General features: G+C 29.9%; 2 protein-coding genes across 3 annotated transcripts; one reads left to right on the forward strand and one right to left on the reverse strand.

The window, feature by feature from the left end:
- Window positions 1-8,227: 8,227 nt before the first annotated feature.
- On the forward strand, window positions 8,228-15,852 carry LOC107906403 (probable protein phosphatase 2C 21). 2 transcript variants are annotated; one of them, XM_016833387.2, is made up of 12 exons: window positions 8,311-8,385; window positions 8,491-8,605; window positions 9,087-9,206; window positions 10,460-10,523; window positions 11,964-12,072; window positions 12,592-12,745; window positions 13,766-13,891; window positions 14,343-14,466; window positions 14,543-14,619; window positions 14,884-14,936; window positions 15,348-15,402; window positions 15,484-15,852. In XM_016833387.2, exons 3-12 carry the CDS (start codon window positions 9,090-9,092, stop codon window positions 15,634-15,636), a joined length of 1,032 nt encoding a protein of 343 aa, XP_016688876.2. In that variant the 5' UTR covers window positions 8,311-8,385; window positions 8,491-8,605; window positions 9,087-9,089; the 3' UTR covers window positions 15,637-15,852. The 2 variants fall into 2 exon arrangements, with proteins under 2 accessions (XP_016688875.2, XP_016688876.2); XM_016833386.2 differs by lacking the exon at window positions 8,491-8,605 and having other exon boundaries at window positions 8,228-8,385.
- A 958-nt stretch (window positions 15,853-16,810) lies between these two features.
- On the reverse strand, window positions 16,811-17,720 carry LOC107906404 (uncharacterized). The gene is made up of 2 exons (XM_016833389.2): window positions 17,411-17,720; window positions 16,811-17,283 (listed from the first exon to the last, which is right to left on the reverse strand). The coding sequence occupies exons 1-2, from the start codon at window positions 17,461-17,463 to the stop codon at window positions 17,055-17,057; spliced, it is 282 nt and encodes a 93-aa protein (XP_016688878.1). The 5' UTR covers window positions 17,464-17,720; the 3' UTR covers window positions 16,811-17,054.
- Between the last annotated feature and the right edge of the window lie 5,023 nt (window positions 17,721-22,743).

The raw sequence follows: 22,743 nt of genomic DNA on the forward strand, positions 1-22,743 counted from the left end.
CATCCGGTGGTCATACTATAAATTAAGAATCATTATCCTACAATGTTCATTAATCTGGACAAACCAAGTTTGATTGCTCTTTGAAATATTGTCCACTCAATACCAATATTTTTAAAGGACAGTATTTAAAAATATTATATTGAATTTTTTAATTAAAATATATCTAAATTGAGCATAAATTTATAAATCTTTGCAATGAAAATAAACTTTTATCGATTAATATAGTGTGTGGCACAGTAAAATAAATAGTAATATAAAATATTTATTTAAATCATAAGATCGAATGAGAATGATATAAATATGCATATATATATATATAAAATTAGAAAAAAATAAAAATAAAGACTGGATCAAAATATTATACTAGTAGGTAAGCAGGAAAAATATACTGGTAGTTGACGCTTGTTTTCACAATTTCCTTAAGACAGATTCAGCCACTCATTTGGTACCGGAGAAATGTTGGTCGACTCTCTCCTAGGATACAACAATAAGATGAGCACAACAGTAGCACGACTGCAGTGGTCGACGAACAGTAGCCTTACATTCGTCTATCAACAAGATTATTTGGTTTTAAATAAAATTCAAATGAAAAAAAATAAGCTGAGGAGGAAAAAATATTTACAAGTCCAGACATTTTACATTGCTCGTGTTAGGTGTACCCCTACCCCAACAAGTTTGTACTTACACTCCTTGCATGTAAGAAAAAATATCAGTTCAATCATCTAATAATAATGAAGTTGATTCACATATATAAACATATTTTACACTTAATATCTAACCAATGTAGGACTAAGCTTTTCATTTTCTTTAACATAATTCAAAAGTGGGTTACTTTGAGCATCAATTTCTCATTCATCACTTAACCATTTTAAGCATATGATATACTATTGTAAAGGTCTCATGGAGTAGAATATAAAACTATAATTTTCTGATTCAAATATCTACTTTTACTAATCGAGAATATGCCTCAAAGCTTCCAAAAAATCCATTTTTTTCCAACATAGTGAAATAAAAGTATTTTTACAATACTCATTATCTTTTTTCAGTAAAAAAGTACAGCATAAAGCGAAAACAATAATAAATTAAAGCTTAGCCCAGCATCGACACAACACGATCAACTATCAATAAGCTTTGAACCATAGTAGGGGGATCTTCAAATATCTATAGACTTGAACTTCCTGTTACAATGCATTTAGCCATCTGGTCAGCAACTCTGTTATGAGTCCTTGATATAGGGTGGATTCTTACTTTCCACTTTCTTCTTAGGAGTTGATGCAGAAACGTAATTTGACCAAATTGCTACTATCTCCCGCACCAGAGAGAAGTAAGTCCACTAGTAGAGCATTATCACATTCAGCCTCGACATGTCTAAATCCCTTTTCCCAAGCAATAGGAAGGCCTTCCAGAACCACTTTTGCCTTTACTTTAAAAAACAAACTCCTTACCAAACGTCATTGAAAATCCACACGGGTAATTAACATTCGAGTCTCTAAGTACACCTCCAATAGATGCAGTAGAAGTAGTGGTTGAATGTAACACCCCGAACCCGTGTCCATCGCCGGATTAGAGTTACGAGGCATTATTGATCAAAACCCAACTCAGAACTATCTTTTATTTTATAATTTATTCATAAATTAGACTAACTCAATCACGAAATTTCATTTTTTTTTGATCAAATTCAAATAGCATTCATCCACTCGCTCGATAAGTAATCTCATATATATATAAATATATATAAGCACATGACCAATTAAAATCAAACATGCATCATTAATCAAATTACATATACCAACCATGTTTCAAAATTCAACCATATCATTATCATTTACCTAATCAAAATTTGATATCATTCAAATTCTTAAAACATTTCCAAACATATTTGGTTATATATATATCATAAACCAAGCATATATCAAAACATCTATTCGTACACATTTATTTCATTTCAATTTACTAACTATACTACATATTACAACATAGGTAATCTACCATGTGTTGAAAAGACAAATTAAAAGGGGTGTTGAAAAGTCAAAAAAATGGGAGGTGCAAGTGGCACCGAAAGAAAAAAATGGTAGGCAAGTTGTTTAAAGTTGAATGGGATAATTGCAATTTTGGTCCCTAATTTTTAGGCCATTTGCAAGTTATTCCCTGAACCTCAACTATAAATAGGCCTAACCATTTCTCATTTACACCATCCCAACCAATCTTTCTCTCTTAGTTTTCTCTCTTCTCCCATTTGAGAATTCTTAAGGAATTCTATTTGTTTGTAATATTTTGGAGATAGTAAAGTTATCATCTGGTGTTAGTGCCCGAGGACGTAGGTATAATTTACCGAACCTCGTTAAAACTCTTATGTTCTTTTTGTCCTATTTTTCTTTCAATATTTGAGGGTATAATAGTAGTATTTAATTGTGCTATTAAATTACGTTAGAAGGAATATTCTGACTAAGGAAAGACTTGGTATTTAAGAGATCCTTGTGATCTACCTCTCTTCCCTGGGAATTGAACTTTGTGTGATTTTTTAGTACAATAATTTACACGCTTCCGACCCTATTGGAACAATACCATGTTTGGACAGCTTTTATACACCAAATTCGACAGCATTTTTACACCAAAATTGGACAGCATATAGACACCAAATTGGGCAGCATATATATACCAAATTGGACAGCATTTTTACACCCAAATTGGACAGCATATAGACACCGAATTGGACTTGAATCGAATAATAACAATCCACATTTGCAATTCCTACCACAAATATATATATCATGAAGCATAAATTTTTCCAACATGAACATATACCATGACCGAACATACAAAAAAAACATAAACATCATTTCTAGCCATTTTCGCATGGCTTTATATTTACAATTTCAAAATTTAACCAAAACAAGTACTAGCCTATACATGCCATATGTTCAAAAGTTTAAATTTTATAGATACCGATAAACGAACGATAGTGTGATTGATTTCGCTGACAATCCCCGAGCCCGTAATTAACTTCCAAAATCTATAAAACCGAGGAAAACACATATACACAGTAAGCTATCATGGCTTAGTAAGTCATAAGCAATTAAACAATTTAATGACGTTAATAATACAATAACAAAACCGAATAATGCAAACATATTCATATGTACATATTCGAGCTTGCAAAATTTAAATATCAATTATGTAACTATGAACAAATTTCAACTTGGCCGAATATACCTGTAAATAATAACATAGTTATTATTCTTCATTTTCAAATCATATACTCATTCTTTACCGAATGTTCTCATTCATATATAACTGCATATAAAACATAATTTTGACTTCACATACACTTACCCTGTGGCCGAATATATATAGGCTTTTCACACACACATACTTTCATTTACATCATATACTTTTGTATCCCAATTGACATAACCAACTAACTTTGATAGCATATATTAATTAAATATTACATACTTATACCAAATTGATCTCGATTTCGCACACTTAGTGCCCGTTATTTAACATCATTATTTAGTTTCGCACACTTAGTGCTTATTATTCAACCTCATCATTTAATTCGTACACTTAGTGCTAATCATTTAGCTGTAGCTATTTCATACTCGCACACTCAATGCTAAATATCAACAAATCACATTCCCATATATCCCTACTTCTCAAACATATACACATTCGGCTACCACATATATATATATATATGTAGTTTGCATATTTCATTTCAGCATATATAATTAATATTTATCTAAAATTTACAACGTCTATTTGCTTATAAACTTACCTCGGATATCGTCGATTGTTAAATCGGCTACTCGACCACTTTTGTCTTTCCCCGATCCAAATCCGATTTCTTTAATTCTTGATCTAAACATATTCAAATTAAGCTTATTTAAACATCATTCTATTCAATTTAACCTAAAAAAACATGAATGGGAAAATTATAATTTTGCCCCTAACATTTCTCACTTTTTACAATTTAATCCTTTTTATTCAAAACACAAGATACACAAAATTTAACTACACTCCTAATGGCCGAATATTCCTAGTGTCCATACAAGTCTGTATTTTTCATTTGTTTAGCATTTTATCCCCTTGAAAAATTTATTTTCACAAATTAACCCTAATTACTCAATTTCACCAAAAATTCAAAACAATACATGTTAATCTAACAAATATATTTCATATTTCACCTACTAGCATCATAAAACTCAAGCATTCATCAATGGTACATTTTAAAATTATCCACAATTCACAAAATTAAGACATGCGTTTTGAAGAACACGAAGCAACGATCTAAAAAACGTAAAAATTATCAAAAACCCAACAAAATACATACCTAAATCAAGGAATACAAGTGCCGAATCTAGCTTTCTTCTTTTCTTTCTTTTCTTTTGAAGTTTAGGCTATTTTATGAACATTAGCATGTTTCTTTTTATTTTGTGTTTTATTTTATTATCATTATACTAACATTATTATTTTACTAAGTTAACCTTTACTAATATGCATATATAACATATAATATAAGGTCATTCTTGACCATTACCATCCACTACTTATATAGTGGGCTAATTGCATCATAGAACCTCCAAATTATAAAGACAACAACAATTAGCCTCTTTCATAATTAACCATTAATTTTTTTATTACGCGATTAAGCCTTATTCTCAAATTAAGCACCCAAATAATAAAATAAATTCATGAAACTTTCACACATGTAAATTCACACATAATAAATACATAAAATAATATTAAAATATTTTTCAGACTTAAATTTGTGGTCCCGAAACCACTACGTCCCATTAGGGTCGAAATTGGGCTGTTACATTGAAACTACATCATCAGTGTTAAGTTTTATCCATCCTCTATCCGGTCGAGACCAATGCAACAGCGTACGCATAGGACTGGGTTGAACCAACTTCAATGCTAGCTCAGCATAACTCCTCTCCCAATAATAACCTGTATCTAAAATGGCTTGAACACAACTATGACTATTAAAAAAAATAAAGAGATTACAATCCTTCCAAATCAACCAGCAAATTATTGAAATTAGAGTTTACCAAATTGTGTCATTATTACAATAATACATAACATAAAATTAAGATTTATTTAAAAATCGAGAATTTCAAGCACAACATGGTTAATAGAATACAAACACAATCATTGTATGAATATTCAAATTACTAGTAAGATAGATTTGGAGTAGGTTGGAATGCAAGCATTGTAATAATTACTAATAGCCCAGCACTCAGATATTTTTATTTATGAAGTGTACTTTTGTATAAGGTTTTGAGAGTAAAGAGTATTTGGATTTGAAATTTGTACATCTGTTATGTAATAATTTTTGTTATTTGATTACTGATGAGAACGGTGAGGCTCAAAACCAGAATTGGGCTTAAACTGAAATGGAAACATAAACAAGGGTCCAGTGACTAAATTAAAACTCCAAAACCAATTGGTGTGTGGGAGATGGAATCCAACTCTAAAAAATTATATTGGTTTAAAATATGAGTGGATTCTTATTTTATTTTAATATATAATACAATATTTTTACATTTAAATTTAATAATTTTATTTAAAAATTTAAATATTAAGTTAAAAATAACATATATTGAATGAGATTGAATTAATCAAATGAATTTTTGATATGATTAATGGCACGATTATATATTTAATCATTAATAAAGCAACTTTTTGTTCTTAAAAAATAAACTCCAAAACCAATTAACTTAATTTGTTCAATTCTATTTCCAAATAATTCTTTACATATCCGTATAACATGTAATCAATATATCACTCTATATAAGGATTCTTTGAACATGATATTTTAACTAAATAATAAAAAAAGTTTATTTAAATTAATTGTATACGTAAGAATATCAATATGAAAATAATTTTATCATTGGCTTAAAAGGTACCTAGGATTTAATTTTAAAATTAACTTTTTTTTTATCATTTATTATTAAATGTGATAATAAGATACCTTGTATTTTCAATAAAAGAAAAATTAAGCTCGAGCATTTGAGATGAGGAGCAACCATATATATATATATCCTTCTTTTTATATTATTATTTGGTACAAAAACAAAACTAAAATATTTTTTTATTTAAGCAAATAATACTTATCACTAAAAAGAATCATAAACAATGAACACATAATACATGGAATACATAAAAAAACTATAAGCTGATGCACCAATGCCATTGTTTACAAAAAAAACCCAAATAAAGGAGGGAAATTGACAATATCGAAACATTAAAAAGAGTCGGAAACAATCCAAAAATACACCAACTTGATCAAATCAGATATATTTGCATCTTAGCCTCCCTATCCGAAGACCAACCCGATGATACCAATCAATTAAGAAATCATTGTCAAAAGTCCCAGGTCATCCACTGCATCAATGATGCACAAAATTCAAGTATCTTATGATCTATCTTTCTCATAATCTTAGAGTTTAATTTTGTAAACACTCTTTTGATGAGGTTTGTTAAGAACAATTTCTGATAAATTTAATAATGCTTTTACCTTAACAAATTTCAGATGCACCAAAAATACAACTAAAAGACAAAAGGAATAAATGAAAATTAAAATCATCATTAGTTTAAGAGAAAAATGATGAACAAGAATCAACTTTTAAAAGAAAGTAAATTAGTGGGTTGAAACTAAAACCTAAAGATTAAAAAAAAAAACGGTTGAAAAGGTTGCAGCCGATAATCAACCCAAAGATTGGTGCTACCTTCGGCAAGACCAAGTATTGGTTTGAAGAAAGTTGAGTCGCAATAATTTTCTAAAATAGAAAAAGAAAAGAAAAGTGGAAATTTAATTACTAATACTAATGTATTCTTAGTTTTTAAGTAAATATTATTATAAAATTTATATAAAAAATGTCCAACTATGATCACATTCTTTATTTTGGTCATTTACCATTAAGTTAATAACAAAAATAATGGGATGACCTTTTTCTAATTGACATAATAATACATTTAATTCTCAATACTTATTTATTCTATCAATTTGATCATAATTCTAAATAATTCAATAATTTAACTCTTCACATTTACAAATTCTATTAATTTTATCCTAACAAAAATTTTTTGCTTTTATAATAAAAGTTTACAAATTCCTACTTGTTCTTTGATCGAGCATGGCAATTTTGAAACCAAATAACTACTTGTTGGGATTGTAGTCTAAGTTATTTTGCTAGTCACAACTTCTTATCTAATTCAAGTTTGTTTCAACCTCAATGATCCTATTAAGAAACTCAATTTGAGTCATCATAAGTTGTATTTTCTTTTCACTTGGTGATTGACACGATCCATCCAAATTATTATCTCCTCTGTTAACATACTCATATTTCATAATTGGCTTTTTACATCATTGATTAAATCACAGGTAAAACAACATAAAAATCAGATGATTTTACTATGTAAATACCAATCATCCAATCTTTTACAAACTTCATTATTAATGAGTGTTCTCAAGCAAGGGATATATGTAATATCCAAATGCTAAAACAACAAAAACTGCAAGAAGGTGATAAACGTTTCCGCTTTAACACTCGGCCTTTCTAAAACTATAGCGCGACTCTGTTCTGAACAGTATAATGAAAAAAGTAAAGATATTGTTGTTGACAATTAGCTTTCCTACTTGAGGACAATCATCCTTTCAAATTAACCCAACATACAACATCATAAACATATAAGCAAATACAGAAGGAAAAATCAAAAGCTAAAAGTAAAGAGAAAGAAACCCCAAGTCTGACACAAAACAAAGGTCAGTTTTTTTTAATCTCTTTAATTCCCTTAAATTCTTCTCTTCTTGTTCGATGATTTTATTTTATTATTTATTTCAGGGTTTTTTCTACTCTTAATATTAAATTGTTGTGTGTTCTTTAAAACCTGAAAAAAGTAAGTTGATTCTTTCTTTTCTTTCTTCAAACTTTTTAAAAGAATTTGAAGAATTTGCAAATGTGAAGTGTTAAATTTATTGAATTATTTAAAATTAGGATTATATTGATAAAATATATATGTATTAAGGACTAAATGTGTTATATATCAGTTAGAAAAAAGGCCACCTTATTATTTTCATTATTAATTTAAAGAGGACCAAAACAAGAATGAATACAAGCATTAATGGATATATTAAAAATTTTAAAAGTTGAGATACCAAAATAAAAATATATGCATTGTTGAGTGACAATTTGTATAGTTTATCCAAACAAAAGTGCCCGAAGTTAACGCAGCACGTGTCGTAGCCCCGGTTCATGTGGCTCGAAAAATGATTATCAGAGAACAGATGAAAGAAAATAAAACAGTAACAGTGTCTCTAACAGATCCATTCTCATCTCTCTCTCTGAAAACCCGTACGGACTCTCTAATTGCCAACAAGTGAGTTTCATTTTCGCATAGATTATCATAAATACAAATTTCAATTCGATCTCCATTAGACGCGTTTCTCAATTTCAATTCATTTTATTTATTTTACTTTGTTAGATCTGTTTGGTACCTGGAAAAACCAAAGAAAATGAAAAGAAATGCATGTTGATTGACGGGAACTTTTTGTTCCTCTAGGCTCGACTTTCTGCATCATCAAAACGGGAGAAATTAGGTTGTTATAGCTGCCTTGATGTTGATTTTTGATTCGGACATGTTTGCTCCAAACGATTTTGATTATTAATAAATCTTTTGAACTAGAAAAAGGATAGTGATATTGTTGTCCTAGTTTGATTCGACCTCTTTTAACATTTATTAACTGTGTTTTGACATGCGGTTTTGTGTTAATCTATTGAAATGTATTACCATTTTGTTAGTTAATGGAGTTAGGACCGTGCGCAAATGTTAAAGAATTAAGCTTGCCATATGTTCATACCACACAATATTCGCATATATTATATCTACAAGCTTTTGTGCGGAGTGGTGAGGAATTGTGCATATATTCTACATACTTTAATGTTTAAAGATATGTAAGGCAGAAACAATTGATTTCTTTGTGCAAGCATATGCATGTGCTTGTGTCATTTGTTTCAATGTATGGAAGTAGAAATTTAATATAGAATATGTGACCTGATAGTTTTTATTGGTTTATTCAGGAAATGGGGGTATATCTCAGCACCCCAAAAACTGAGAAGTTATCAGAAGATGGTGAAAATGACAAGCTTCGATTTGGATTGTCGTCCATGCAAGGATGGCGTGCATCTATGGAAGATGCTGTAAGTTCTCTCTCTACCTTCTCATTGTTTGACTTAATATACTATCTTTGAATCATTAACTAAAGCCATCGGACTTGCCTTCTGTTAACGACAAATCGTAATATCTGCTTTTCATATATCTAGTATACGTCTCTTAACAAGGCATTAAATAATATCTAGTCTTGGCCAATATCCTATGTCTAGTGTATTGAATAAATACTAATAACTGCTTATCTTACACCTATTACATGCTTCTTGACATGGTATTAAGAATCATATAACTTTTAAGCTGAGTGTTAAGATCGCATCATCACAAGGCAGTGAGAAAGTTCCTTAGCCTTTTACTGATTCTATTTTTTTGAATATCAAATCAGATTATAAAGATTTCAAAAGTTAATCTGCTACTTTCTTAAAGTTATTTCACATTGATTGGAATGTTGTGAGTCATGACAATAAATTGACATGTAATTTCTTAAAGTTATTTCATATTGATGCTAAGGAATCAAATTACATGATATCCATGCTAAAGATAGACATGAGACTTAGCTGGTAATATTAGTCTGATATCTATGGCACAAGGGATTTTTTTCTTTTCTTTTTTTTTTTTTTTTTTTTGTGTGTGTGTGCCGGTGCATGCGTACTTGGTGCTGGTTGGAGCGTGGGGGTTAGCACCTATGGTACCCAACCTCGAGGATGAGTGTTTGATATGGGTATATGTCCAAAACTGGCATGCTCTATTTTTTTCTAAGTTTTTTCACATGTTTGGAAGATCACACTTCGATATCCATGTCTAAATATGTGCCAAACACAAGTGTCAAACATGCATATTTGGAAAATGAAGAGTCTAGGTAACATAGGACAGAAGAGTGTCAGTTTGGACTTTAGAAATATTTATCCCAGGTTACACTTTTCTAAAATTTTCCATTTAGTCCTGATAACATAGGAAAATGAAGAGTCTAGGAAACATAGGATACAAAAACATGTCCTTTTAATTTGAGCTGTGCTGAAACCTAACGTATTTATCTCAAGAGATAATTTTTGCTTCTTATGCGTGCACACATGCTTTTTTTTGGAAGTAATTGCTTGATGCATTTCCAACTATGTTGGAAACCTGTTATATCTATGATGTTTGAGGGATACAGGTCCTTGTTAAAAGCATGTCTGCTATAATAATTGATGATTATTTCCATTTTAACTACAGGCCATTTTTGTACCTCTTGATAACTCAATTTGCCTTTAATGATGCCATGAATTTGTTTTTATGGTTTTTGCAGCATGCAGCATATCTGGATCTGGACGACTCAACATCATTTTTTGGTGTTTATGATGGTCATGGAGGTAAGGATTGAGCTCCCTTTTTTTTGTTTGTTCCTTTAATTTTTATCACATCACTTTATTTTTTCTTTAAAAAGTTCACAAAGTTTAGATTTCAGTGAAGTTTTTCTTCCCTTTGCTGGTGCTGTTTGTATTCCTTCTTCCGAATATAATTTTAGTTATTCCTTTAGCAAATCTTAACTGACCAGTATGTGTGTTGGTCTTGCACTGGTAAAGCTACTAGAGCAAAATTATGTCTTTAAATACTGAGGTTTTATGATATTACAAGAGACCGACCTGTTGACACCTGAGTGTGTTTAATACATATCATTGGAGGCATTAGCTTTCTCTGTTTGTATGCGTGTGTCCTTTTCTTTTTGGTTTTGTGCAAATATTATTATATAACTTTTCCTTAACTGTAGGCGAAAGGTGCAACCTTGTTTGTTTAGAAACGGTTATTGTAACAACTTTTATGTTTTCAATTCATAAAAAGGAGACAAAGAGAAAGCTAAAAACTTGGATCTAAGGATGTATCTCATCAAATCTTGTTTTTTCTTTTCTTGTTTTTGTTTTTAGCACTCTTTCGGTACAAAATAATATCTGAAGATAATGTTGAGTTGACAGTTCAGTCCCATATAGTATACGGTGCCTTAATTGGTGGAGCTATTTTCTTTTATTTGAAGGTCGTTTGTAGTGTCCAGTTGAGCCCAATAATCCTTTTAAAATTTGACTTGCACTGACACTCCATTAATGATTCTGAATATACCATCACCCTTTGATTACCAGTAGAGAGCAAGCTGCATTTTGGGCTTGCTTTTCTTGTATTATGATGATATTTTCTATTAGAAAATGAGAAAGGGATTGGAGCTGGTTAATCACATTACTGGATGGGTAAGACCTGCATGTACAGGCCATGCCTTAGTTGGCAAAAAGTTCAGCTTCCACCACAGTTGGGTTCTTAAGATGCTTCTTTGTAATTGATAGAGTTAAGGGCCTAGACACTCAACTCATTCTTGAGTTTCTATGCAATGCATGCTTATGTCTGGCTGCAAAGTTTCTTCTTGATTTCTCTGCTAAAATTGGATTTGAATGCTTTGAAATATTGATGCATCTTGGAGAGTTTCCGGGATGGAGGGTACCTTCCTTTCTCAGGCAGCTTTTGATAAACTGAGATTATGTTCTGCATAGTTAATAGTATTTGTAACATTTCATGTTTGTAAACTTATAGAGAAAGTTTTTAGTTCATATAAGTTGTGTAGGTAAATATTGGTTTCTGTGGAATGCTTTAAACAAAAAGGTTGAGCTGCTCACAACAGAATTGTTACTTTTGCTCTTGTTCCCTTTTTTCTTATTGATGCTTTCATGATTTTCACAGCTTTTATACATAAAATTAGTTGTTGATCTGATTAAATTCTTTGTACCTAGTCATTTAAGCATATTATATGTGGGTCCATTTATCTGTAGGCAAAGCAGTGGCTAAGTTTTGTGCCAAGCATCTTCATCAGCAGGTGCTCAAGCATGAGGCGTATTCAGCTGGAGATATTGGGACTCCAGTACAGAAAGCTTTTCTCAGGTTCCTTTACTGGATTTATTTGTGTATTCTTTTGGTAGCAATATACGGAAGATATGTCATAGCTCAACCACAAGGCAGCTGAAAAATTGCCTTTGACATGTAAGTAATATGTTCTAAGTTTCCTAGGAATCAGGCAATGGACCATGTGCTTGGAGCTCCATGATCATTGCCACTCAAAATTTGTTAATGCCATACATGGTTGTTTAAAGTTTTTCCTTTTCATCTAATGAATCCCTTATGACACTGATGAAATTGCATTTTGTTATTTACATAAATGTTACTGTTTTTAATGGATAGTTTATTTATAGCTCCATTCTGGCATATGCTAGTGCCACTGCATTTTTGACTGTTTAGGTCATTGTTCTCTAGCATATTTTGCTTTTTTCACTCATGAACTTGAAATTTAAGAGTATGATCAACTTCATTTTACTGGATAAAATATGATATAGTAAGGCTGCTTCTTGTTAATTGTTTCTTCTGCTATACATGCATTCAACTGCTATTTTTTTTATCATACAGAATGGATGAGATGATGTGTGGACAAAGAGGATGGAGAGAATTAGCAGTCCTGGGAGATAAAATGGACAAAGTTTCTGGTTTTGTTGAAGGGTTTGTATGGTCTCCTAAGGGTGATGAAGCCAATGACCATTTTGATGATTGGCCTCCTGAGGAGGTATTTTTGTGATAGAAAACTAAATTTTTGTCTTAGGTGTATGAAGCAATTTCATTTTGTATGTTACTAGACAATGTTTCAGTAAGATCTAAGCTGCAAGACCTTAAGTTTTTCTTAAGTTGCCGTGCTCATTCATGCAAAGGAGTCCAAGTTTTCAACTAACCCATTACCTGTTCTATAGTAATATGCTCTAGATTTTGGTTTTAGGAGTATTCTTGCATAATAAACTCTTTATAAATTAGTTTTGTTATTTGCTTATTTGGTAAACTGGAAAATTGTTATGGGAATACCACTAACAGAAGCTTCGTGTCTTGTGAACTTTATACAAACACTTTTTATACTATTTTTAGTGAACTTAGACGTTTTTAATTTTACCAATCAATACTTTTTTAGGGAAATGACTTAATTGAACCAACTCTATGAAGTATGCTAATTTTAATTGAGGTAGGATATAGTCAGGAATTGAACATGATTAGTTAAGTTCACTATATTGTTTTTAGGCCTAGATCAAGAGAGGGTTGTTAACAAAGGAAGAGGAAAGTTATTAGAAACTTTTTTGAGTTCTATGAGCCTTTGAGAAGCCTAAACAACGGAGAGTGGATATAATTAAGGAGAAGGAAGATCTTTGCTTGAGGTTTTAAGATTTATTACAAGGAATTTGATACAAACTGGATTGGAAATAATATAAAAGGGGCATGTGGACCCTTCTTATGTTAAAAGGGGTTGGATTTCTTCTTATTTTGCCCTATGATTCTGTAGAAGAAAATTGGAAAACATGAAGGAAACTAGCATTCTGTCGATAAGTACACTCTGGTTGTATGTTTAAGAATTTTCTGCAGGTTACCTAGGACTGTCATTTACTGTGGTTACTTGAAGTATCATTTGTGTTTGAGACTTTACTATGATTCATTTAATTCTTTCAATGCAATACCACTAAGTAAGAAGCTTTTGTTTGATTGGTCAAATATGTCTATTACTTGTGAGATTCCGATGTTGACTTTTCTGTTGGTTGCCAACTAGGGTTCTCACTCTGATTTTCATGGACCTACTTCTGGATGCACAGCCTGTGTTGCAATAATTCGAAACAAGCAACTAGTTGTTGCTAATGCTGGTGATTCCCGTTGTGTAATATCTAGAAAGGGGCAGGTACAATTTTCTTTTCTGCAGAACCCTGAAAACAGAATTTCAGAATTTTGTTTATTTCCACAGAGCCTTTCCTTAAGGCCTCTCAAAGTTGTGAGATGAAAGGATTTACAAGTTGAATGACAAGTAGTGCTTTTGTCGTAAGTTAATATTCTAGCACTTTTAAGGGACTGTTGTTCTTGCCCTTTTAACTGCATGGAAATGGTTGTAGAAAGTAGCACATGCTTTTACCATTTTCAATTTTATTGATGATATTAGAGTGAAAAACATTTGCTCTAAGTGTAATAGTCACTATATTTATTGCTGAACTAGCATGTAAAGCATTTATCAATGCTCCACGTTCAGATTCCTTTTTCCTTTTACCTCTCTCCTTTGGATACACAATATGGTTCCTCTTTAATACGGCATAGCTTAGCTGCTGCATGCTTTATTTCATAGATGTCACTTTTTACAGGCATATAATTTGTCTAAAGATCACAAGCCAGACCTTGAACTGGAGAAAGATAGGATTCTGAAAGCTGGTGGTTTTATTCAAGTCGGACGTGTCAATGGAAGTTTAAACTTGGCCAGGGCTATTGGTACCTTCTAGATCCAAGGGGACAATGGATCTAATATTTATTTGCTTGTTGGTTTATGATTGTCTTTCACTTGCAGGAGATGCGGAGTTCAAACAGAACAAAACTTTACCTGCTGAAAGGCAAATTGTAACAGCTAATCCAGACATCAACACTGTAAGTGAATTGCTTTAGCCTTTAATATTTGTGTTATATTCTAGCTCTTTCAGTAAAATTTGATGATGGTCAATTGATTTAGTAAAGCGACTAACTTTTGTAGTATTCTTTAAGCAAAATTAAAAACTTCTTTTTGTATTTTTTAAAAAAATCAGACGCATGTATAAAACTTTTGCTGCCATTTAAGCAAAAGATACATCGTTCCCAATTAGTATCCATATTTATCCACATGTTTATAATCTGGTTTTACCCTCTTTAAAATAGGTTGAGATCTGCGATGACGATGAGTTTCTTGTTTTAGCTTGTGATGGGATTTGGTGAGTCTCCTATTGTAAGAACTTGCTTTCCTTTTACCCTCCTGCTCTGAAATCAACCTTCAGTCCTACCTGGATACCATTCAGAACACTTAGGTAATTTGCAGTAGATGGTTCCAGGCCTGTGACACATTCTGGATGCACACATGCCTACTTGCTAATCATTCTCAAAGATTAAATATCAAGCAATCTGTCATAGGAAATATATACATAACATATATATGCTTTGCTCATATTTGTTTATGTATGTATTATGCATTGACATGTGTATATATTAATTTGCTAAAAAGATAAAGAGAACGTAGTGTACCATTTATAGATTCCCTTGGGAATTGGGAGCTTGTAAGATGGCCATTGCTGAGGATTTTTGTTTTCATTAATTTGAAGATAGCATTGTTGTGTTTTGTTGATTAGGGACTGTATGTCAAGTCAACAACTAGTGGATTATGTACGAGAGCAGTTGAATTCTGTAAGTTCCTTCACAAAACATTATAAACCTATCAATATAAAGATTCCATTAATTAACTACAGATCTCTTCCCATGGTGCAGGAAACTAAACTTTCAGCAATCTGTGAAAGAGTATTCGACAGGTGCTTGGCTCCAACAGCTGGTGGGGAGGGATGCGACAACATGACAATGATCCTTGTTCAGTTCAAAAAACCTGTTGGTTCAGATACTTCTTTGAGCAGCACCCAGCATTGAAAGGTCGAACACCCACAAACCAGGTAACCTTAAGAAGCATTAGTCTCTTCTCCTTCACACCAAATTATATTAACCCATTTTCTTCAAAGCTGTAAGCAAACACGTAATGAATATTCCACTTTCTTATTATGTAAGTGATTTGCGGTTTATGAGTTGTAAATGATCCAAGGTTTTTTATTTCGCGACTCCGCTATGTCGGGTTTTTCATTTTGTAAATATGGTGTTAATTGTTATGTTTTTTTCTTTGAAATTTAAGTGGTTTCCCGTGACACTACCAACCTAATAGGTTCAAGCGTGCCTATATCTTGTGAGGTCTAACAAGGATCCGATATTATTATTATCATCATCATCGTTGAGTTTTAATTTGGTTTGATTGATATTATTATTGTTGTTACAATTTAAAGACTGAATCCAAATTTAGTTAAGCGAGTAGAATCCTCTATTTTAAATGTTGAAAATTATAAATAACTTAAAACATTGTATAAGAGAAATTTCTGAATGAAATAAAATGGGAAGTTTTAAAAATAAATAAAAAATCAAAGACACTGACTTAGGAAATGCTTATGTATGGAAGGTGGTCACTTCAAGTAACGATTCGACTATCATTGAATAAATAAAAGTGCTATGCACAATGTTCGATTTTTTTTTTACATAATGTTTGAAAAACTATATGTTATTTTATGTGAAAAATGAACTCGTTTTTTCTAACATTTTGAGGTTCGAAATTTCTCTTCTTTTCTTTTCTTTATTTTATCTAATCAAGTGTTTTTTTTTTCTAAAAGATTTTTAAAGCTTTAATTAAAAATGAGATATTTGCTCCAAATATTCGTAAAACACATCGATAATATGTTTTTATAAAGAAAAAAAACTATGCATGTGCAACTTTTTTATCCATTTGCAAAATTAGGGTCAAAACCCAAGAATGAAATTGAAAATTGAATTCTAAGGTTTATTTAGGAAAAGAGAAGTGTAGGAACTAGGGAGTAAAGAAAAACTCTGGAATACTAGAGATGTGCTTGTTCTCGACTAAAAACATCAGCCACAGTGAATAAATAATAATAATAATAATAATAAAATGTAAAGCCCTCTCCTTTTTATTTTACTATGTTCCCAGTGATATATCATTGTTGTTTAATAGAAATATATAAAAATGAGTTTTGTATGCTCTTAAAGCTCAAAGAAATTTGTGCAATATTGGAATTTCTGATGAAATTACAAGTACAACCAAAATCAAGTATATAAGAATTAACTGAATTAAATCAAACTAGAAAACTAAGAACCACCATAAAAATTAAACTTCAACAAGTTTACTTAGATTAACATATAAGCTTCAGACTATTAAAACATTACATTTCAAAATTCTATTTAATATTAATTTTAAGTTATAATTCTTAATCCGATCCCACTTATAAACGTCTCTAATCATAGGAAAACCAATGAACGGCAGCAGTATCTTTGGCAGCAGGTGCAGGAACATCAGCCATGACCTTTTCTTGGCCCTTGGGGTAATAAATTCCAGTTCGGTCATGAGGAACCCAGCAGCAACTCCCTTCCATGCTACTCCTCTTCTTCACTTCCTCCGCCTCCATTTTCATCGGCTCTCGAACCGCATCCGTGCCCTTTGTGCAGTATTTCCTCATTATCGGTCTGCATTCTCAACATAAACACACTTACACTAATTAGCGAGTCTAGAAAAGAGTAAATCGTTTTTCTGGATACAAGGATGCATGTGCTTATTACGGAGTCAAATATGCATTAAAATGAAACGACATACTTGAAAAATAAGGAATTGATTGAAGGTGATCCTCTAGTAAACGTTGCTGCCATGTGGATATTAGTATCTTATCACCAAAGACCCAAATAGCGGGGAAGTAATGGGCAAATCATAAAATGCAATGAAATGGGATTATATAGAGGGGAATGAGGGATGGGCAATTCAACATTTTATCCATTTCTCTCTTTTCGATGAACATTTCTGTTGGGGACCTTTTCACTATTCGTCATGTTTTGCCTTTTTCTCTATTAGGATTAGGATACATCTTACCTTACCTTTTTCTCTCTTCTCATTATTGTTTATTGATGTCAACATAAAATTTTATATTATTTAAGGTTAAATCCACAAGTTGGTACTTAAATAATATCATTTTTTCCATTTTGATATTCAAGGGTATCTAAGTTACTTTTTTATTTTCAAGTCCGTACGTCCATTACTTAAATGGTTAAGTCTATTTAAAAAAAAAAAAACTTAACCCATAAAATACTATCTAAACTATATCTAACTTTTTATTTTTAAAAGTGTTACCTAAACTATTTTTCTTACTCATTTTACACCAAAATGCTATATTTATTTAAAAAAAATTCTAGCCAATTATACCGTCACATCATATAAAATTTTAAAAATAATTTTACTTTATTTCTCTCTTTATTTTTTTTTCATTTTACATTTTTTCTTCTTTTATAATATATGGAATGTCAACAATACTCGAAATTCACACTCCAAAGGTCAAGATGTTAATGATTAATTTTGTTTTTGAACTTCAGTGCTTGTTTGCTCGAGGGATCAAAAAAGTTCTTTCATCAATCAAAACTTGTTTTTTTTTCAAAACCAGATTAGATTGGCTTGTCGAACCGATTGAACGAGGAATCAACCTAGGTACCAATTCGAAATAAGGGTTGAATCAATTGACTTGCGAATCAATATTTTTTGGTTTAATCATGCTAAAAATTTGGTTTAATCGATTTTCTCTATTGTTAAATGTTATTATTTTTATTTTATAAATTTTTAATAATTTAATTGATCAAATTAGATGAACCATTCAAACTGAAAATTAGTGTCCTAACTAGTTCAACTGTCGGTCCAGTTTTGAAAACCTTAATTAGCTAACAATTGAATTGATAAAAGGTAACAACTTTGGGGGGAAAAGTAATTTATGATGTGACCAAAAAAAGTAATTGGATATAGTTAAGGTATCAATTTGTAGGTTAAATTTTTTAAAATTAAATTTAACAGCTAGAGCAATAGGATACCGACTTACGAAGAAAAGGGTAGCTTAGATATTACTTGTCACAAAAAATTTTATAATTTCAAAAAAAGAGAGTATAATTTAGATAACAATTTGTGAGATGAATATAATAGGTGAGATTGAAAGATTTATGATTGGTTCAAAAAGCAATAAGAAAATTTTGTACAATCCATGCTATTGATCCAAATGTTTTTTTTTTTTGGCCTTTATTCGGTTTCTACATTTTACTTCACTGGTTTTTAATATTGATGTTGGGTTGGTTATTTGTTCGTGTCAAAATTATAAAGCAAAATTTTGAAGATTAAAATATGTTGTAAGTCTTTAGATTTTAGTCCCTATTTTTATTTACAGGAATTTAATCTCACTATTTTTTTAATTAAAAAATTCAGTTCAATTGTAATCACTATTAAAACTTCCCTATTAAATTATTGTAGTGACATTTTAAAATTAATATATATATTGACTTGGTTGTCGTGTAACAATAAAAATAATGTTAAAATATTAATTAGGATTTTTTTCTTAAAAATACTCATTTGAACTCGTCAAGATAAAATAATTTTTTTTTATTTCCTAAGAAAAATTGACTTCAACATTTGATTGAAATAATTAACAATATTAACTATTTAAACTAACTAATGACACTATAAAGTAAACAAACCAATTTATATTAAAAAAAATCAAAGCATATATATTAAGTCTAAGTTTCGGCAAAGTATAGGAGACAAAATTGAAATTTGACCATCATCGTATAATATAAAAAAAAAAACAAAAGGCATACTAAAAAAACGGGAAGCCCCTCGTCAAACTCTAAGACTATTAAGACATTTAAATTATATACAATCATGCAATACTTTAATTTTGTGAAAATATGGAGGCCAAATTATGTTAGAAACTAAAATTTAGAGATTAAATCACAATTTTAAGCATAGTAAAGGGATCAAATTTGAAATTTAACCACTAGCCTATAATGTAAAAAGAGAAAAAAGGACACCGTGAGGTGTCATGTGGCAAAAGAAGAAAGGTCCTTTTGGACCATAGGGACTAAATTTGAAATTTAATCATTAATCTATAATGTTAAAAATAAATAAATAAAATTGGAGGGCACCATGGTCCATGGGTAGGGGTCAGCAAAATCTAATTAGATTAGAAAAACTCGATAAAATTTTTAAATTTTAAATTAAATAGTTCAAGTTAATCGAGATATTCGAATTAACTCAAATAAATAATAATAATTTTTTTGGTTTAACTAGAATATGAATTACACAATATGAGTTCTTCAAAAATTCGAATAAGAAAAGACAAAACTACGTCGTTTTGATAAATGTTTACATTTTCTAAGTTTAAAAGTCAAAATCATTAACCCATCAGTCTTACTTTGTCTGTATACTTCCTTTCATCAGTCTTACTTTGCCTATATACTTCATTTCCTTCCCAAATCCCTCCACTTTCCCTTTTTCCTTTACTCAAAATTAACCTAAAAACTTTTATTTTTCACTTTGGGATTCCTTCCCCCACGCCCTCACTTTCTCTTTGGCTTATTGTTTAGTCCCACAATCACGGTAAATATAACTATGCCTGTGGTGTAATAGCTTATGTAGCTAACTTGAATTATGACCACAATGATCATCTTGTAGCGCTATGTATAGTTACTTTGCATGCCTAAAATTGTTCTTTATATTATTAAGTAAATTGTATTGTTTATGTAATTAAATAATCTTATAATTTGTTTATTAGTTAAATAATTGTCCCATATAAACGTAACATTGAATATAAATAATAGAATTCATTAACTCGACTTGACTTGACTCAAAACGATTTGACTCGATTGATACTCACCCCTAACTATGGGTGCCATTTGTGGAATTTGGGCCATTTTCAGACATAGGATAAATTTAATCCATTAAGCTCTAACTTTTAAGTGGACTTTTAACTTCGGACCATAGGCCCACTTATTACACTAATCATCAAATTGGGTCACTAGTATTGTCATTCCAACTATTCTTTCCAAATGTCACACATTAATCGAGTCTTAATTTAATTGAAATTTTATTAAAAATTACTTTTAATAAAGCAATAAATATTATTATAATATTTTGTTTATTTTCATATTTTATATAGATTAAAATATGTTTGTCAGTCTCTATACTTGAACAAAATTTGAGATCTAACTCGTGTACTTGAAAAGTTAGTTAAATCTCAAATTTTGTTCATTTAAAAATCTTAGTTTAATCATAATTACTTTTTGTCAATATTTATCAAATTGACATGTTGATTAAGTTGTTCTCACGTAATTTATCACAAGATTGACAGAAAATAAATATATTAAGGTGACAATTTTTAACATAAATTATCAACAATAATAACTTAAATTTTTAAGTTTTAAAAGCATCATATTTTAACATTTTTGCTGAAACTTAAACCTAAAACATTTTACACTTCAATATTTTCAACTTACCATTTTAACCATAAACTCATCTCAAACTATGACTTTCACACGCAAGAAGAGTTAGCATAATCTAAAATATGCATTTAATACACTTTGAAATTTAATCACGCTACTAATGCCTCTTTAAAATACCTTAAAAATGACCTAAAAATAAATTAAAACTTTTAACAGGTAATATCATATAAACTATGAATATTGAATTAAAATTGTGAATGTGAACATAGCTGCATCCGTACAAATTTACAAAGAGTTTCTCGTAATATTTTTATAAAATTAAGGGTTTTGTGAAAAATAATATCATATTTTGAGCAAGTGATATCTCTTGTATTATTCTTACCATTAAAAATTACGGCTATCAGAATCCTAAAGAACATTATTTAGCACAATAAATAAAACTAATCAACATTAGTTTTTTTTTTTTTTTTTGGTTCCGTTGTAAAAAATTAATACCGTTTAGTTAAAGTATTATTTTTTACGTATGTTTTAGTATATAAGTATGTTAATTTAATTGCAAAAAATTTTTACTTATCTTTTTCTAAGTTTAAGTTTAAAGTTGTACTATCTATTCTTTATTTTATGTGTAATTATTATAATACATTTGTAAAATAAGTTTTTTTTATCATGTTATAACACTAGTAATCAAATGAGGAATTAGTGATTTAGGTAAGTTGTATAATGTTGAACAAGTTTAGGTCAAATTAAACCAAAAAAACTTAATTATCAAATTAAGAAAAAGTGTTAAATTCATATACCAAATTGAACATAAAAAAAAGCTTTAAGTACAAAAACTATGAAAAATTATTAAATTCATATGCTAGTTTTAGAAAAAACTTAAATTTCAATTAAAAAATTATATAACTTAAATATCAAATCTTATATTAAGCTTTGTCCTTTATTCTATTAAATAGTAGATAATGATTTTTGTAAGACATCTCAACAACTGAACTTTGAAAAATGTTAAAACGTAGTTTGTATATAATTTCATATATATGAAAAAGTATCTATATAAGTATTAAATATTAGATTAAACGTAAAATAAATATTAAAAAAATTTAAAATATGGGTAGACCTATTTGAAATAGTCATTTAATCAAGTATAAAATGTGATAATATTATATTTAAGCTTGATTTAACTATGAATATTCTTAGGAGAGAGTAAAATGTTTGATAAGTAGAATTGGGAACTAGGACTTCAAAAGTTGTGTAAATTCATCATTATTTCTCAAATTCATGGATTTAAAATTCTTAAAATATATTTGGTTTTGACAAATCCATATTTTTATACTTTTTTTTAATATTTATTAGATTGAATTTCAATTAGTTTAACTATAATATATACAATTTATTCTACTATTTACATAATAATTAAAATCCAAATCCAAATTTTCAAATAAGATTTTGTATAACTTTTTTATTTATTATAATTTAGCATATACAATGCACTACTAAAGTTTGTTTTTAGAAAGCAATTAAGATGATTCGAGATAGACTCTTCAGGCCAGTTCTTCATTACTTTTGAAAAGTGCTGCAGAAAAGTACTTTTGAGAAGTGCTTTTGAAAAATTTGAGCATTTCGTATTGCTGTCAAAAAGTGTTTTTGAGAAATAAAATGTTTATTTTAGACATGATATTATAAAGT

This window comes from Gossypium hirsutum, chromosome D05 (assembly GCF_007990345.1).
Source record: "Gossypium hirsutum isolate 1008001.06 chromosome D05, Gossypium_hirsutum_v2.1, whole genome shotgun sequence".
Taxonomy (NCBI): domain Eukaryota; kingdom Viridiplantae; phylum Streptophyta; class Magnoliopsida; order Malvales; family Malvaceae; genus Gossypium; species Gossypium hirsutum.

What these genes read in the sequence shown, in the direction of transcription:
- LOC107906404 (XM_016833389.2), bottom strand. Translation starts at nt 17,463, where the DNA reads ATGGCAGCAACGTTTACTAGAGGATCACCTTCAATCAATTCCTTATTT. An exon ending in ATCAATTCCTTATTTTTCAA is followed by an intron (nt 17,284 to 17,410) that starts GTATGTCGTTTC and finishes TTGAGAATGCAG; the next exon opens with ACCGATAATGAGGAAATACT.
- LOC107906403 (XM_016833386.2), top strand. Translation starts at nt 9,090, where the DNA reads ATGGGGGTATATCTCAGCACCCCAAAAACTGAGAAGTTATCAGAAGAT. An exon ending in GTGCATCTATGGAAGATGCT is followed by an intron (nt 9,207 to 10,459) that starts GTAAGTTCTCTC and finishes TGGTTTTTGCAG; the next exon opens with CATGCAGCATATCTGGATCT. An exon ending in TACGAGAGCAGTTGAATTCT is followed by an intron (nt 15,403 to 15,483) that starts GTAAGTTCCTTC and finishes CCCATGGTGCAG; the next exon opens with GAAACTAAACTTTCAGCAAT.